This window comes from Ochlerotatus camptorhynchus, unplaced genomic scaffold, assembly GCF_037179485.1.
Source record: "Ochlerotatus camptorhynchus isolate MF236.1 unplaced genomic scaffold, CSIRO-AGI_Acam_v1.1 ptg000417l, whole genome shotgun sequence".
NCBI lineage: Eukaryota > Metazoa > Arthropoda > Insecta > Diptera > Culicidae > Ochlerotatus > Ochlerotatus camptorhynchus.
The window spans coordinates 1,005,586-1,021,796 of record NW_027040903.1 but is presented as its reverse complement, the minus strand read 5'-3'; the positions used below and the strand labels follow the sequence as shown (position 1 = coordinate 1,021,796).

Below are 16,211 nucleotides of genomic sequence, written 5' to 3'. Positions count from 1 at the left end.
AACGGGATGTTATTATTACTGATGGCTTCCAAACTTATTTACCTTTCCGTTTGTACCGTAAGATTCGATAAAGAGAAACCAATCGTTAAAATATTGTCAGAAGTCTAACACTGCTTCTTGACGCCAAACTCGGCCTACGGATTCTAAACTCGGCCTAACGCATTGAAACGCAAATGAATTCACTTCGGCCTATCGGTTGAAGATAAAAATTGATTCGGTCAGAGCGCTTCTTTTCTTTTTGGAAATAATGGGTGCAAACCTTCATATCACGCGTTCATTGACTTCGTTCCGTAGCTTATTAACTAAAGTATCGTACCAAACGCATAATTGACTTGTTAACTCTGAAATCATGGATTTATTTGAAGTTTTCTGTTCGATAGGCCCAAAATGGGTGATTAGGCCAAAGTAGTTCTCTCCCCTATTTAAATTTATTCCATTAGGTTTCTGGACCAGTATTGGAAAACTTCGCAATCCGTCTTTCCTCACTCGCGGTGACTTTTTTTTGTCCCTTCACTAGTGACAGCGAGTCACCTCCCTCAATCGCGGCGCAGAATAAGGGGGAATGTTTCATCGGTAATAAGGGTCAGTATACGTCCGATGGAAATGTCACACAACAAGACACGTCTGAAGATAGTCACGATATAGAATGTGTCTTGTCCTTCTCTACCCTTATTCGGAAAACTGTCCCATATGAATTTTGTCATTTTGTCATAATACATTTATCCTCTACTAATTTTAAATTAGGGGAAATGGCTCTAATGTTGGCCAATGGATCTAAGATTGGGTCCATCGCTAAAAATCTGCTATTTATCAAAATTATCTAGATGAACGCGTCATTGGGACGGTAATAATGGATATTTTTGGTCGCTATTGAACATTTAGTCGATTGCTGTATGGGCCCAAATAAGGGACATTTAGGCCGATATTACATCCATTTCCCCTACCTACTTTGAGTCAAAATTTCGCCATAAAGATGGGTGTTTAAGGCATAGTTTGTTTCAATGAAACCACTGTAAACAGCAAGGATTTCAAGCGTAAAAAAAAAAAATCAAAAGGGGGCCTGACACAACCGGGAAAGTGCAGTAATACCCCGTACAGACTATGGCTTATATCATGTAATATAGGATGTCTTGCAATGAACACTCATACACAGGATTTCTAGTGAAAACTAGATGTATGAGTGCTCATTGCAAGACAGTCTATATTACATGATATTGCCATATTCTGTACGGGGTTTAAAGCAAATGTGGAAAGGATATTCGATTATGGGTAGTACAATTCATCTAGATTTATCCTAGTTGGCTCATAACGTATGTTATCTTGTTCTATAAGTCAGCTAGGTTCATCCCACAAGACGTTTAGATTTGTTTTTCTATATTGTAGAAACGTTCAGCCTTTGGCTGGTTCATTTCTTAAAGACGTTTAGAGTTATTCCACAGGGCCTCTGGACTTGCTCCATGAGATGACTGGACTTGCACTACGAGGCTTCTGGACTTCACTTACAAGGACTCTCAAGAAGCCTTTACTTATCCAAGGAGTAGATCCCAAAAGTTTTCTGATTTTTTCCTACATATCATCTGGAGTTTTTTTCAGTTCTCCAATGAGGAAACCAAGCAGGAAAATATCGATTACTCATAATATGAAATATATAGATGTACATTTGAAAAGGTCCTATCTGAATTGAACGATTGACCTAATATTTTTTTCTTCGTGAATTACTCTAGCGTTCAGAATCGCCTGACTTGTAGGTTGTAGAGTAAATCACGGTTTCGGTAGCCAAATTAAATCGTTGATCTCACTGCATTTTCTCACCCAAATACTTTGCTGAATGTATTCAAACGATTCATTAGTCTTTCAGATTCAATCTGCTTTGATTTTTATCACTGAGCAAACGCATTTTGTCAGGTTTATTTTCAGATGAAACATACGCACTACATCTAGCTAAGGGGTGAAAAGGTTTCTATATTCTTTAAGAGATTTGCAAAGGTCCATAACTGTTTTAACTTATCCATATCAATATTAGAAGAAATTGTCATAAAGGTCAATTTATTTGCCTATTTAGACTATTGTGTAGCGTGCAGGACCAAAATCCATAAATCTAAAAAAAATCCGTCCACAAAATCCAAACATAGTCCATACTTTGTCTGAATAATATTAGTCCGAATGGCAGTTGCCCGAACGCCACGAGCTCAAATGTAACACATACCCGAATCGTTTAAAAATAGTTTGATTCTGAACTCAATATTTGTGAAGCAATAGAAAACTCGTACAGCTTCTGAAATATTTAAATATCTCCTAAAATAGTAGATTCTGATTTCACATAAAACTTTCTATAAATCTCAATGAAGAAAAACAAATTATTTCTCATCAAACATTCCCCATTATTCTGCGAGTCACGTGACTCTCTCTCTCACCGGTGAGGTGACAATAGTCACCTCGTGTGAGGTGACTCTCCATTTGATTTGCATGGAGAGTCACCTCACACGAGGTGACGTGACAATTGACCGGTGAGAGAGAGAGTCACGTGACTCGCAGAATAAGGGGGATTGAAATAGTAGAAATCACACATTTGTCCACAGTCTATTTTTGAATCTCAAATGTAAACTTCATTTGCAGTACAGTACAAACCGAAAGAACTGGTAATGTTTAAAGAAGGAAAAATCTACTAAAATTATTTTTTTTATTTACTATGTCCGGGATAAAGAACTGCTCATAATTGCAAGAAATATTTCTCGATTACTTTTTCGAGTGGACGTTATAACTTTTTGTAAACTTTGGTTGTTTTATCAACAATCGACGATCTAGATTAGGCGTAACTGGTAGCTCACTAACGCATACTAACACCACTATCAGGTAGGGGAAAATTTCCTCTATTTGATGGTAGGCTTAGTATGCGTGGATGAGCTACTAGTTACGCCAAATTGACGATCAAATGCATTGTTTCAAAAGCTGATACGTCCCTTCGAAAAAGTAATCGAGATATATTATATTCGGGCTAGTGACATAAGGGCAAATGTTACATTCGGGCTAGTGTTATAAAACCAGTCCATCAAGTGGACAGATTTCTTATGCGTACGGATTTCGGTCCCGTATGGTAAAACGGAACTATACAAGGCAAATACCGATATTGTGACATTATAAAACAAGTTCTCTTTCTGCTCGCACTTCCCACAGTTAGTCAACTAATTCAATAGTCCTTTCAATGTCGAGCTGGTGAAAGTTTACTTTGATGTTTCTAGAAAATGGGAGAGGCGCAAGTTAAATATAAATCGAAACCGGACAAACAGTTTCATGTTCTTTGCGTCCCACATTCATGCAACCGTGTTCAACACTCTTCTTTTCTTCGTTTTATGTTCCGTTTAACCGTTGCGTATTATTCCTAAACCAAAAAACAACTTCAGTTGAAGTATGTGATATCAATGACATTAAGTTTACTTTGATTCTAGCATATGAATTCGATCTCACATAGTCTGCTTCTACCTTGTCTTCTCTTCTTCCTCAAGTAGAGATGGATGATGATTCGTTCCTTGCCTATATCTGAGACTACGGGAATACAGACGACGCTCGGTGAACCACATCCACCTGTACCGATCCTGTGTGTACGGGATAGTACATTCCAAATATTAAAACCTACTGACTCATCTCGGGTGGGCTATGATTTCATTCTTTCTGTTTCGCGTGTAGAAGGGTTCCTAATTTCTGTTTTTGGACCGTGTCCCACAATATACGCTCAAATTCGAATAATCATTCATTGGCAAATCAGCTGTCTTCTACCTGGTCGTTAACCAAATGCAGCTAATTTTAGCTTGAAGTTCAAGTCGTATAAAACGTCTTAATTCAGTACACCAGGTTACCGTTCGTTTATATCGCTTTGTATATTACACTCAACGTGGGCGGACATTTACAAGCCGGTGGTGCGGAATGGTTTTGTTCTCATCATCCGAACCGTGTGTTTATGTTTACTTCTATAATTAAACCAGCATCCACGCGGCTGGGCAGTTCACACCTTCCTTCCTTTGCCTGATCTTTTTGTTACAATCGACTGTACACACTTTATAGGTAGTTAGGTAGGTGCATTACACCTTGAGTGCGCAAATGTTGACCGTATCATTTCACCGATGCACGGCATGACAAATATTCGGCTAATAAGTAGTCTAAATTTGACCACGTCAACACATCGGTCTTCTTTAACTGTCGCTCGAAAGGGGTCGTGTGTATCTTCCGAGATCGCATGTTTCGCAACTGGTAGATGTGATAATTGTTAATGCAATTTCGAAAGGTTATAGGTATTATACATATCAGGATAATGACTAAAGGGAATAGATGATAGAGGAGCGGACATATGCTATGGTTGGGATTTATCTTCGATACAAAAGGTATCCAAAAATATATGTTTGTAATAGATAGCGTACTCGTATCAACACGTTTCAGCGAACACTTAAGACTTTGATGCCGTTCATTTGTATAAAGTTGACTGCATTGCATGCTTTCCGTTGTTGAAACTAGAATAACACTGACTCGTCACTCAATCATACGCACACATATTCATTCAAGAAAAAAAAATTATCACTTATATAGTTGACTTGCTAAGAGTTCTCTCTCTCTCTCTCTCTCATTACTCGCATCGCATCTTACTTATTAAAAATAATCACGTCGATTAAAACTAATATCACAATGGCATTGATTAAGGGTAAAGTTACGCAAGTACATCTCCCTTCGTCGTTTCTGTTATTCGTTTAATACTTCATTTCTTGTTGTAGTGTTCATATTCAATACGTTGTTGCTCATTTCTCCTTCGTTTTTGTTTTCTTCTCAGGTCCAATTTAGTTTTGTTTTGTCATTTTTGTTTTTTTTCCTAATACATTCACATTCACGTTCTCAGTTTCTTGCATTTGCATAAGTACTCCGGTTACTCGTTTTTATTTATTTTTTTATTTGATTAATATGTGATATTTTCATACTACTTCAAACTCAAATTCAAACGCATGTTCATTCGATACTCGTTCACACTGGCGATGGGCGTTGCTAGTTGTTGGTTTAGCGAAACAAATATTCCAGACAAAAACAAGACCGAAACCAGATACGGAAATTGGAAAATTCGAAATTATGTTCAAGTGGGAATAAACATTGAAGAATGCATAACTGAAATATTTAAAATAAAATATGTTATGTTACCTTTGAAAACAAGTGGTTCATATGTAACATGGAAGAGTATTTAAAGAAATCCTGCCCAAATTGGAATAACGTGGCAGTAACCAGAGAAGACGAGGAAGCAAGGGGAGAGAAATGACGATCTGTTCGGTAACCGGCACCGCATAATCCTTCATTTCCAGTTCGACAAATGATGTCACGGAGAGTAAAACAAGGGATGGACAGGACTTTTGAGTTTTACTATGAAGAACAAATTGGAAATAAAAATGCATCTAAAACGATGCAATTATTGTTTATTTTATGTCATTTCATCAAATCTGAGTGGCGTCCCAGGGTGATTAACCAGCAGCGTTCAAATTGTTTAATGAAATACGAACACAAACCATTGCATTGTCGGTCCACAAGTTACACGCTAGTGTTGAACAGGAAAAATATACACATTATAGAGGCGGACAACAGGAGAAATGAGATGGTGGCAGTCTTTATACCAAAGAACAGGGCAACCTTCGTTTACGTTTCTGACTTCAGAGCTATAGATCCCACGTTCATCTGCGACTCATGTTAGTCGTGTTATGTACCAGCAATACTGAGACCCCCCCCCCCCCCCCTTTCATTGCCTCAGGGTCGACGTATGCCCTAGAATACCTAACCAAGACGACACTTCAAAACTTCATTGTTCGTCCACTTTCTCCACTCTTTCTTTCAATCGTTCGCCTACAGATATGTTCTGCTGAGCTGCGATACCACGAAGCCCACGGGTGAGTGTCCTCGTGGCGACTAGTGGTTGCTTTCAGTTCTAACAACGGATGTGACTGAAACGGTCAATTACGGGGTTTAGTACACCGTACTACATATTAATACGAAGAAAGTTCAAGAATGATCTTATCAAACAGACGCGAAATCAGAAGAATTTCATCGTGGCATGTGACCTGAATGCCAGACGAAGCATCCGTTCCGCTTAACTCAAATTCACAAAAACCACGGTCTGCATGGACTGGGTAAAATTTTCCTCGAATATGAGTATATGTCACTAATTCGACCAGAAATCTGCTAGAATATGAGGAAAATCGAGGAAAAGATTAATCGGTCTACGAGTAACCGTAGTTTTAACGAACTTTAGTGAACACATTGGAAGGAGAGCTTATTGAGGGGAAAAATGCTTCTTCAGCTAAACATTGGCTTGTTCAGCCTTTAATCAGCTCAAATTGTGTGTTGGAACGGAACTGAAATTTGAGTTGAATTCTGCACGCTAGAGACATATTCTTAGACGGAAATGTTGAAGAAGTAGAGACGGAGATTTGTCGAAAAAGCTGTTTTCTTCTACGCAAACATCCCTAACACGGGCATCAGAACTTAGGAAATCATCATGATATTGGTGGGATTTGAATCCCAAATGTACATCCAATGACAACTAATTAGCGACGAGAATAGCAGACGTTCAGGAATAACAGCCAAAAATGAAGTGTTTCAAACAACGGATATGTGTTGACCAGTCAAAATATAAACGAAGAACAAATGTAACACCCTTTCCCATACAAAACAGAGCCTCATCGCACATCGCAGCAAATTATCACCACACAAACATTCTCAGTTTCAACAACGGAAACAGACATCCGCAGTCACGTTGTATCTCGTTTTAATATTCTCAATATTCTAGCCTCTTCCGTTCCCGACATTGTTGTGTATAATTTAAGTAATTCGTAACTTCTCACCTGCTCAGTTCCGCGTCCCGACGTATTCTTTCTTCAGTTTTCTAGACAAATCGAGTTCTTCCGTGTTCGCATTTTAAAGAAGGCACATTAATTACTTCTTGCTTCTCAATAAATCGATAAAATAAAACTACGATGGTTGTTGGAGGAAACATGCAAACCGGTAACACACATCACCTCCCTCGGGCGCTCTATCAAGCTCTCTCGTCCGTTTGGAAATCATAGCGCATCCGAGCGGTTCTGTAGTAGGTACCTACCTCGAAAAAACAACCTCTCACCTAAATCGTTCTGAAGACAATCAATCATATCAACCATTCGACACTTTTACGTTCCACCCAAGTCGGCTACTGAGCTTGCGTGTCATCCGGTGTATGCTGATGTTGTTGCTGCCGCTGTTGATGATGCTGCTGCTGCTGCTGTTGTGACGGTATCTGAGACATCGTATCAGTCATCTCTACAAGAGAGTCCATCGAACGGATCGAATCTTGGGACGTCAACGATGCGTTCTTGAACATAGTGGTCAAAGAATCCCTTGCCAGCTGGCCGAGATGACCGGTTTGCAGGATACCTCCACCGGATGGTATGGGTGATCCTTCGGCCATGTTGCTACTGATACTGATTCCGCTACTGTTGGTGGTGGTGCTTCCGGTGCTGGTTCCCAGTATGGATAACAATGGTCTGTGGAGGTCTGCCGAACTGCCACCACTTCCTCCGCCGCCACCGCCAAACTTGTTCGTGAGAGTGTCGATATCATCCTCGGAATCGTCGTAGTCATCCCCTAGACGGAATATGACTTTTGGATGAGGTGAGCCAACAGCTGTTGGAGCGGCTGCTGGTGCTGGCACTGCTGCACTCACCGGAGCTATGACTTGAGACGATGGTGGTGGGTTTATTAATAGCTTGTTTGTAATGGTGTTTTCCGGGGAGATGTTTTCTTTAATTTCCGTCTTCAGCTGACTAGGTATGTTGTCTACGCTAAACGCCGGAAGTTGAGGCGATTGCTGCGATTGGCTTAGCGGGTGAGCCTGCTGTGGGACGATTGTATTCTCCGGCGAAATGTTCACCTTCAACACCTTTTCCTCGTCTTTCGTAGACTTAGACCACGGGAACAAACCTCCCATAGGACTTTCTTTACGCGAGGGAGGTTGCGAAGAGGATGTATTTTCTTTTGCTATGGCTGAGGATCCTCCGCCGGTGGCTACCGTCCCACATTCGGAACTCGGTGGACTAGATTTGTTGGAGGAAAATAAATTGCTTGGATTGAAGATGGACAGCAGTTTTTCGATGGCAGGCGAGTAACCACTGCCGGAACTGTTTCCACAGGACGAGGCCGTCGAACCGCCGTCCGCTTTCGATTGATTACCAATGGATGCTATCCAAGATGTTTTCCGCACGCGGGGTGGCTTGTCTAAGGATTTCACGGTTGCAGCTAGGTTGGGTGATTTTGGAAAAACAATTATTCTAATATTCATTCCAAAACTAATCCTACAACTTGCCTTCCTCTTACCTGGTTTATGATCCTTGTCCAAACTCTGAATCGACGTCAGGGTATTTTCATTGGAATTACCGCTACTGGCCGGTAAAGTCAATCGGGCAGCAACGCCTCCGACCAGCGAAGACGATCCACCCGACGACGATACCGACACCGACGACAAGTCCTGCACATCGTACAAGGATTCTTGCGAACTGGTGCTCATCTCCAAACTGGACAAGCTATTGTTCTTCACTTTTAACAGATTAGCATTGACTACTAAGCTAGAGGGTTCTTTGATCGTTGGAGTTAGCAATTGTGGTGGTTGTTGTTGCTTTTGTTGGTGTTGCTGTTGTTGTTGTTGTTTCTGAGGGATAAGTGTAGTACAGTCTCCCTGTTGACTGGATGTGGATTTTACCAACGGAGCCGTGCTAACCGATCCGATCGATATCGATGAAGATGAAGGTGAACTAACGATCAAATCGAAGCTTTCATCCGTCGAACTGATGGAGGTGTTGTTGAAGTGCACATTGTCAATCGAATCAATGCTACTGCTAATGGAGGAACAGCAGCTATCGTCCATGGTGGAAGAGTGCGTTCGAGTTTGTCCAGTGCTAGGGTATAATCCTACGGCTCCGCTCATAAACCGTTTCACTTCGAGATCCGGACTCTCGATCGACGTGGATGAAATGACCGAATCGTTCAGCGTACTGCTAGTGGAAGGTAATCTTGCATGCTTGGGCTTTGGTGTCGTCGGTGGGACTGAAGGTATTGCAGCTGGTAGGGGCGGTGGGAATTGTGTCTGCGGGTGGTGCTGTTGTGGTGGTGGTGGTGGTGAGGGTACTGGTAGCTGATGTTGTCCTAGCACCGGTGGCAAAGGTGTATTGGTAGCAACTGACTGTTGTTGTATTGGCGACGGTGTTAGTTTCGGTGAACTGACGAATGAGGACAATGCAGGCGCTGAACTGCTACTGGTTGGTGGCATCCGACTGATACCACCCGTAACGAGCGGTGATGGCGAAATGGACGAAGATGACATTTTCCCTAGCGGGTAGTTAGGCACAGACGACGACGATGCCGGTTCCTCAACGGTTACAACACGAAAGCGAGAATTTGCCGCGAAAAACAGTGTCGGCGAGCTTCCCGTCGATGAAGGCGACGGTGAGGTAGATGTATTGCTCGTGTTGTTGATACTGGTGAGACTACTGGTACTGCCGGTAGACTCGCCGACACGTGTCACCTGGAATCGATTCCGCGAGGGACTCGGCACCGGTGATGCGATGGGTGATGGAATCGGACTTGGCAATGGAGAACGTAATCGCCCACCAGTTTTCTTGCTCGGATCCAGCAGATGGTGATGGTGCTTCTCGCCGGCGGTTGCCGTACTCGGCTTGGCACGGATCGATGGTGTGCAGGTGAGCGAGATTTTCCGCGAGCTGAGATGCGAACTTCGCAATCGCTTGATGGATGTGCTGATCGGTTCCGACGGTTCCTGCGGGTGTTTGTTACGTTCGCACTGGGCACGAATGTTGTTCAATAGCCGGACATACTCCGGGCCAATTTCCAAGGCGTTTTCCTGCGAAAAGATGACATACAATTATTCACGGCCCATACAAATTAAAAAAAAAAAATGGTCTACGCATGGAGGGGGGGGTCAAGAATCCCAAAAAATGTCTACGTAGCTAATGAACAGCCCCTATGAATATGAACTGCCATCTTCCTCATCATTCACTGCCTCGTGAGAGTCTGAATGATTGAGAGGTAAACGAGTCACTGACAGCCGAGTACTCAGTCATTAGCTCAGTCAGCAAATTTATTCTTCCGTGAGGGGCTGTTCATAAACTACGTAGACAGTTTAGGGGGGGGGGGATTGATTATTGTCCACGGCCCCTACAAGTTTTTTTCAAATTTTTTGTATGGACAATTTTTTATGCGGGGGGAGGGGGTGTCAAAAAACGGTCTACGTAGTTAATGAACAGCCCCTATAGGTACCCAATTCTTGTTTTGAATGACTGAGCGTACATTTTCTATGTAAAAATGCCTCAATTACATGCTGTGTGAGCGAAGGCAAGCGGTGTGAGTCTCGGCGCCTAATACATAGGTGCAACAGTCGGAAGAAGTGTTAGTTTGTTTACTAAAATGAACCATGCCCATTTTGTTATGGCATGTTTGCTATAAGAAATGCGCCTCGTGTTTATTAGCGAATTTCACATCAAAGATTGATTAATTGAGTAGGAAATCAGTTTGGCACGGCATTTGTGACCAGCATACACCTTCCGGTAGTATGAAACAGGTCAAAAACTGTTCAAATCCGCAGATAAAAATTTTTGTTTTGTATAGCAAAATAGTGAACTTTTTGTGAACATTAACGGCAAAGAACTCACCAACACTGGGAGACCGTGAGTTCCTGCCCACCTGTCATAAACCCGTCTTGGGTGTGAGTCGCCTGTTCGTGAGTGACTGAATGTTTTTGTTGGCTCTTTCTTTGCGTCGTTCTTTACCGTTTAAAACAAACGGTCTGCACAGAGCAATAGACGAGTGCACGGATGGATTTGAGTTTACTCATTTGACAAAAAGTGACACAACAGCGGGGCCCTGTTTACTAAAAATGAACACATGAATAATACTCACGTAACATTTGAAACGGGTCTATCAACTTATGTACGCAAAACTTGTTAAGCCTTTTTCGCGCGAACCGAATACCCTCACGTAAACTAACAACACCATCGGGCAGAGAAAATTCTCCCCTTCCTGATAGTGCTCTTGGTTTGCGTGGGCGTACTTCGGTTCTCGTGAAAAGGACTTAGCAAATTATTTACAAAAGTTGATAGGCCCTTTTCAAATGTTATGCGAGCATTATTCATGTGTTCATTTTTAGTAAACAAGGCCCCGCTGTTTTAAAAAAAATTCAGTAGATGAACTAAAGTTCACCCGTGCACAAGTCTATGGATTGAATAGTGGAGTGCAGGGTTACTTCCACTCACTTGCTATAAACAATTGTTTTTCAGAATTATGAAATCATTAACTGTTATAATGATATTTCTTACTTTGTAAGTTACAAGAACAGGTCGTGAAGTATGTGTTTGACACATAAAATCTGTCAATATTGCTTTCAGTGCGTCACAATCAGCGATTTTACGATTCGTGAGCGCTAACTCTGAGTGAATGCTCACGAATCATAAGATCATTGATTGTGATGCTCTGAAACCAAAATTGACCGGTTTTATGAGTCAAACAGATACTTTACACCTTCTTACCTTACCTCTTTTTGTTACTTACAAGTACAACATACCATTATATTATCTCAGGCGTAACATTTGATAACGGCACAAAAGCTTTTGTAAACAAACTTTCTAAGGCCCTTTACACGCGAACCAAAGTACGCCCACGCTAACCAATACCACTTTCGGAAAAGTGAGAGTTGCCCCTACCCGATGATGTTGATGGTTTGCGGGGCGTACTTCGGTTCGCTTGCAAAGGGTTTTACAAAGTTTTTTTTTACAAAATCTATGCTTCTACGCTTCTACTATGTTGTCGGCCTAAGCAGTAAATAATGTTACGCTCTGTAACTGTTTATGTACAATAAACAAACCCGTTGTCATGAAAGTTGTCCCTAGCAACCGTTGATGTTGCACTCATGGAAGTGCTTCCTCCAACACTCCTCCTCAACATCAACTGTTTTTAATTTCCGAAGAATCTCGTAACGGCCGCAATATTGTTTTAACCCAGTACAGCTTCAATGATGTACAACAAAATTATAACGCGACCTTGATACTGATCCCCTTCCGAGAACGCTTATCCGTCTCTTTTAGTTGTACTTCCAGTGGAATAGAATTTACCAGACGATCTACCTCCTCCCGAAACAGCTCATCGTCATCGTGCTGACCAACAGTTCCAGAAATCGCTGCAATTATCGCCTAGCTTCAATATATAGTCATCAAACTCATCTCCGTTGGAACTTCCGAACAGCTTTCGACGTCTTCATGCCACGGTCAGTTCACAACGACTGGTCATTTGAATTCCATCAACAATGTCGCATCGCTTGATCTTCATATTAGCTGCCAAATTTCCCCCACTTGATCCTACCAAGAACGTCTATGTCTCGTTGACCAAATCTTCGATGCTGTGTTAAATACGTTTTTTCTTAGTAGAAGAATCCACCCGTCCAAACATGTCAGCTCAATTGATCATAACAAAACATAGTTGCAATATGCCTAAGTTGGCTAGTTTGTATAAAAATCAGCCTATTGTGCTAATTGTGCTAAATTAACAATGAAAATCCATCCATAAATGGCCATGCTTTTAAACACTTACACTATTTCGTTACTTTTTTATAATTATCGCCCAGTATAATATTACACAAAGACGCTACGTTACGGTAGTCCTACGTCAAAAACCAGAATTTATCCACCTATTGTGAGATCTGACCCTTTTTACATAAACTCAATTCTATTTTTACGCGCTTTGCATTTTTTTTCGATTTTGGCTATTTGAGATCACACGATCAAAATTAGAGGCGAAAAAAAAATCGCGTTAGAACAAAATTAAGTGTATTGACTTCATGTATCGTATGAGCAGTTTTGACCCTTGAAAGGAACCGGAAACTACCGAAGGTGTACCCGGAACGTGCCCGGATGTGTCTAGTATGATCCTGGGCTCTTGTTTTTGAATTCTTATGTGATTAGAGGTGTTGCATGAGGGTTTTGATCCAAGTCAGAAACTAGACACTTCCCCACAGGGTTCTTTGTAAGACGAGTAAACATATCGAAAGATCAAGAAAAAAATACTCACCACTACTCGCCGCGGTACGTCGTCCAGATCGATCCTCGTGACGGACTTGTTGGACTTCATCGCTTCGTTCAGATAGTCCAGCCCCGTTGCCAATATGTTATTGTTTCGCAGATCGATCCTCTGTAGCGTGGCATTGCCGCCAAACTCAATCACTTCCGCCATTACTTTAGCACCATTATCGGACAGATGTGCTCCCTGCAGCCCCAAACTAGTCAGGCTACTGTTAGACTTCAGGCTACTCTTGATGCTGCCAACAAAGTCATTGCACAGTAAATTGCAACCCGCGTTCAGTATCTCCAGCGTGGAGGTGTTTTCGATCAAATCGGAAAAGGTTTGAGCAGAATTCCGGGTGATTTCATTATTCCACAAAACCAACACCTGCAAACCACAAGGCGTATTCTGCGATTGATCTGTTAGTGGCGTTTCTCTGCTTGCATTTGACTGCTGTCGTTCGAGTGTTCCGTTACGAGCAGCAAATTTCGATTCAATTATCTTCAAACTACTCTTGGAGTCGTTCGAATCAACAGAGGTTTCGCTATTCAAGCTTTCCGAACTAAACGATCGTTCATTAGGGAACGCTGGCGGTTGACTGCCTCCTAAGAATGGGCTTTCGAATTCCGATGATCCAGTGCTATCCAGCGATCGCGACAGAGGTTTGTCTTTAAGTTGCCCTTCAACTATCTTAAGATGAATTGTTCCCAGGCTTTGAGGAGCAATTGTAGACGTTATGTCCTCTATTGTGTTTTTTGCTCCCACGATTTCGGTACGCTGTAGTGTAGCCTTCAACATTGAAGGATGATGAATAGTCTCTTCATCCTGTTCTTCCTGTTGCTTGGCTTTTTCCAATAGTAATTGCAGTTCGTCTTTTTTGTGAGTGGTCAACGGAGTGACAGGTGCACTGTCGTCGTTATCGGTTGTATTGTTATCTTCTTCTTCTTTGGTGTCATTTGATTCACTGCTATTTGCATTGATACTCCTATCTACAAGAAGATTCTCTTCCACTATTTTGAGATTTGGATCGTCGTAGTCCGCGCAAATTTCCGGTGTATCCTCATCCATGGGTTCCTCCGCTTTGCTCGGGGTTGTTTTCTTCTTTGGAATATCCGTTTTCAGTTTAAGCTCAGGCATGCTTGATTCAAATTCACTCAGTACACTGTCCTGTTTAGCGAGCCTTGCTTTCTTAGGTCCCTTAACCTCCACTTCATCACCCAGATCGAACGTGAGCTCTAAAGTCTGTATCTCTCCTCTGTCCCTTTCGGTAGCATTGCCCTCTTCTCCACTACCTTCAACGTCACTAGCACTATCAGTCCTATTGTTGTCCTGTGAGTCACAAACCACTAGCCCCGAATCAACTAAATTATCACCACTAATGTCACTGGTCATTTCACTATCCAACATCCCATCTACTCTTGTATCATGTTCTAAAGATACCACACCCGCCAAGTGCTCCTCTTCCTCACTGCCAGGTTGCGCTTTCTGTTGCTGTACTTCGGTGCTCACCACAATATTCCCGCTACTATCGCTAATCGTTTGTTCCGCTTCGCTAGAAACACTACTATTAATACCACTATCATTATTTGTACTTTTCTCTTGCAAATCTGAAGATTCATCTAACGCGGTTGTGGCTTCTGCAGGTGCAGTCGGAAGAAGTAGGGGTGGTGGTTCCTCTTCCTGGGATTCAACTGGTGGTGACAAACTGGTTGACATGAGAAGTGCTTCTCCCGATGGTGTGCGTACAGGTAAGGCCGGCGTTGGCGGTGGCGTTTTTGGAGTTTCGTTCAACAGCATTGAAAGTGGCGTCGGCGACATGGCGCCAGCGATCGAACTTTCAGAAAGTTTCGGTTGCAGATGCTGCTGCTGCTGGTGGACCTTTGACTGACGCATTTGTGATGGTTTACCGTACGATTTGGGGAAGTAGTGTTTGTTACTGTTGATGTTGCTGAGGCTACTGGAAAGATCGGCAAAGCTGAACTCGCTCTTTCGCTTCGTTTCCTGCATCGTTTTGAAGTAAATCGATTGATCTATCAGTGCGTTCACGATGTATTCTACGCCCTTATCCTGGAAACAAACACAAGAAAAAGAGCATTATTATTATGGGCACCAGATTCACTGTCGTTCTATGTAGGTAGGTGCATTTAAGCAGGTATTTCGAACTAGTATCCAAGGTGGACGATATATCCCAATAAGGTGAATTTAAGATGTTGGATATTTGACAAAATGACGGTTATTAAAAGCTTTGCAAGAAATATGACTTTCAAATTGTTAAATTTAATAGATTTCATCAGTCTTTGGCTTCTAGTTCAACTTGGGGGCCACCTAAAACAATACTCACCCCGATGCTATTGTTCGAGATATCCAACAGTTGGATGTGATAGTTGGACCGCAGCAGATTGGCCACATTCTTAGCATCATCACAGGTCAGCTGATTGTGCGCCAGCGACAGCTCCCTAAGTATCGTGTTTCTCTTCAGTAGATTGCACAACGTTGCCAGCGGCCGCTGGCTCAGTTCACAGTGTTCTAGTTTGAGCGTGTGGACCTTGGACGTGTTCAGCGCCTTCGCCAGATTCATAGCATGATGTTCGGATATTGCTGGTCCGCGGGTGATCAGCACATTCAACGCTTGGCTCTTTTTTACCATGTTGATGCAGGCAAGCCAACTCTTGTTCGACATGGCTAGATTATCGGAGATGTCCAGCTCGTTAGCGGCTTCGTAGTATTCGATCATATCGAACAGCACACTGGCACTGGTGTCGTCCAGTCCGGCGTTGGAGAGATTAATACTGCGGTACTGAACACGTTTGAAGATTTCCTCCAGCGCTTCGCACGAGCCATGGCTGAGATTCTGATCCTTCAGCGAAAGCAACGGTACTCGCTGGTTCACGGCAAGGTCCAGCTTATTGAGGTGCTCCGTGATCATGGGTAGTGGTTCAGTAGAGTGTTTCGCGCAAGATTTCTGGTATAATTCGTTAAGTTCCGGCACACTTATAATGGTTACTGTTAAAAATAAAGGAAAAAGATTTACATTGTAATATTGATGCAAGTTATGAAAGATTTGTTATAGAGTTAGCTGTAGAAATTGTAAGTCAGTT

The 16,211-nt window shown here is 42.2% G+C and overlaps 2 protein-coding genes across 3 annotated transcripts in view; both read right to left on the bottom strand.

The window, feature by feature from the left end:
* The window catches only part of LOC135711071 (UPF0547 protein C16orf87 homolog), a 145,690-nt gene that overhangs the window by 102,819 nt on the left and 26,660 nt on the right, over nt 1-16,211 (bottom strand). The gene's annotated exons all lie outside the window — the stretch shown is intronic.
* Nucleotides 4,460-16,211, bottom strand: part of LOC135711060 (serine-rich adhesin for platelets) — a 76,968-nt gene continuing 65,216 nt past the window's right edge. For both annotated transcript variants that reach the window (XM_065233804.1, XM_065233805.1), the window contains exons 4-7: nt 15,455-16,116; nt 13,123-15,180; nt 8,368-9,907; nt 4,460-8,289 (exon numbers count right to left, since the gene is read on the bottom strand). In XM_065233804.1, coding sequence (XP_065089876.1) covers nt 7,205-8,289; nt 8,368-9,907; nt 13,123-15,180; nt 15,455-16,116 — 5,345 coding nt within the window. In that variant the 3' untranslated portion in view covers nt 4,460-7,204. The remainder of the gene's footprint in view (nt 8,290-8,367; nt 9,908-13,122; nt 15,181-15,454; nt 16,117-16,211) is intronic.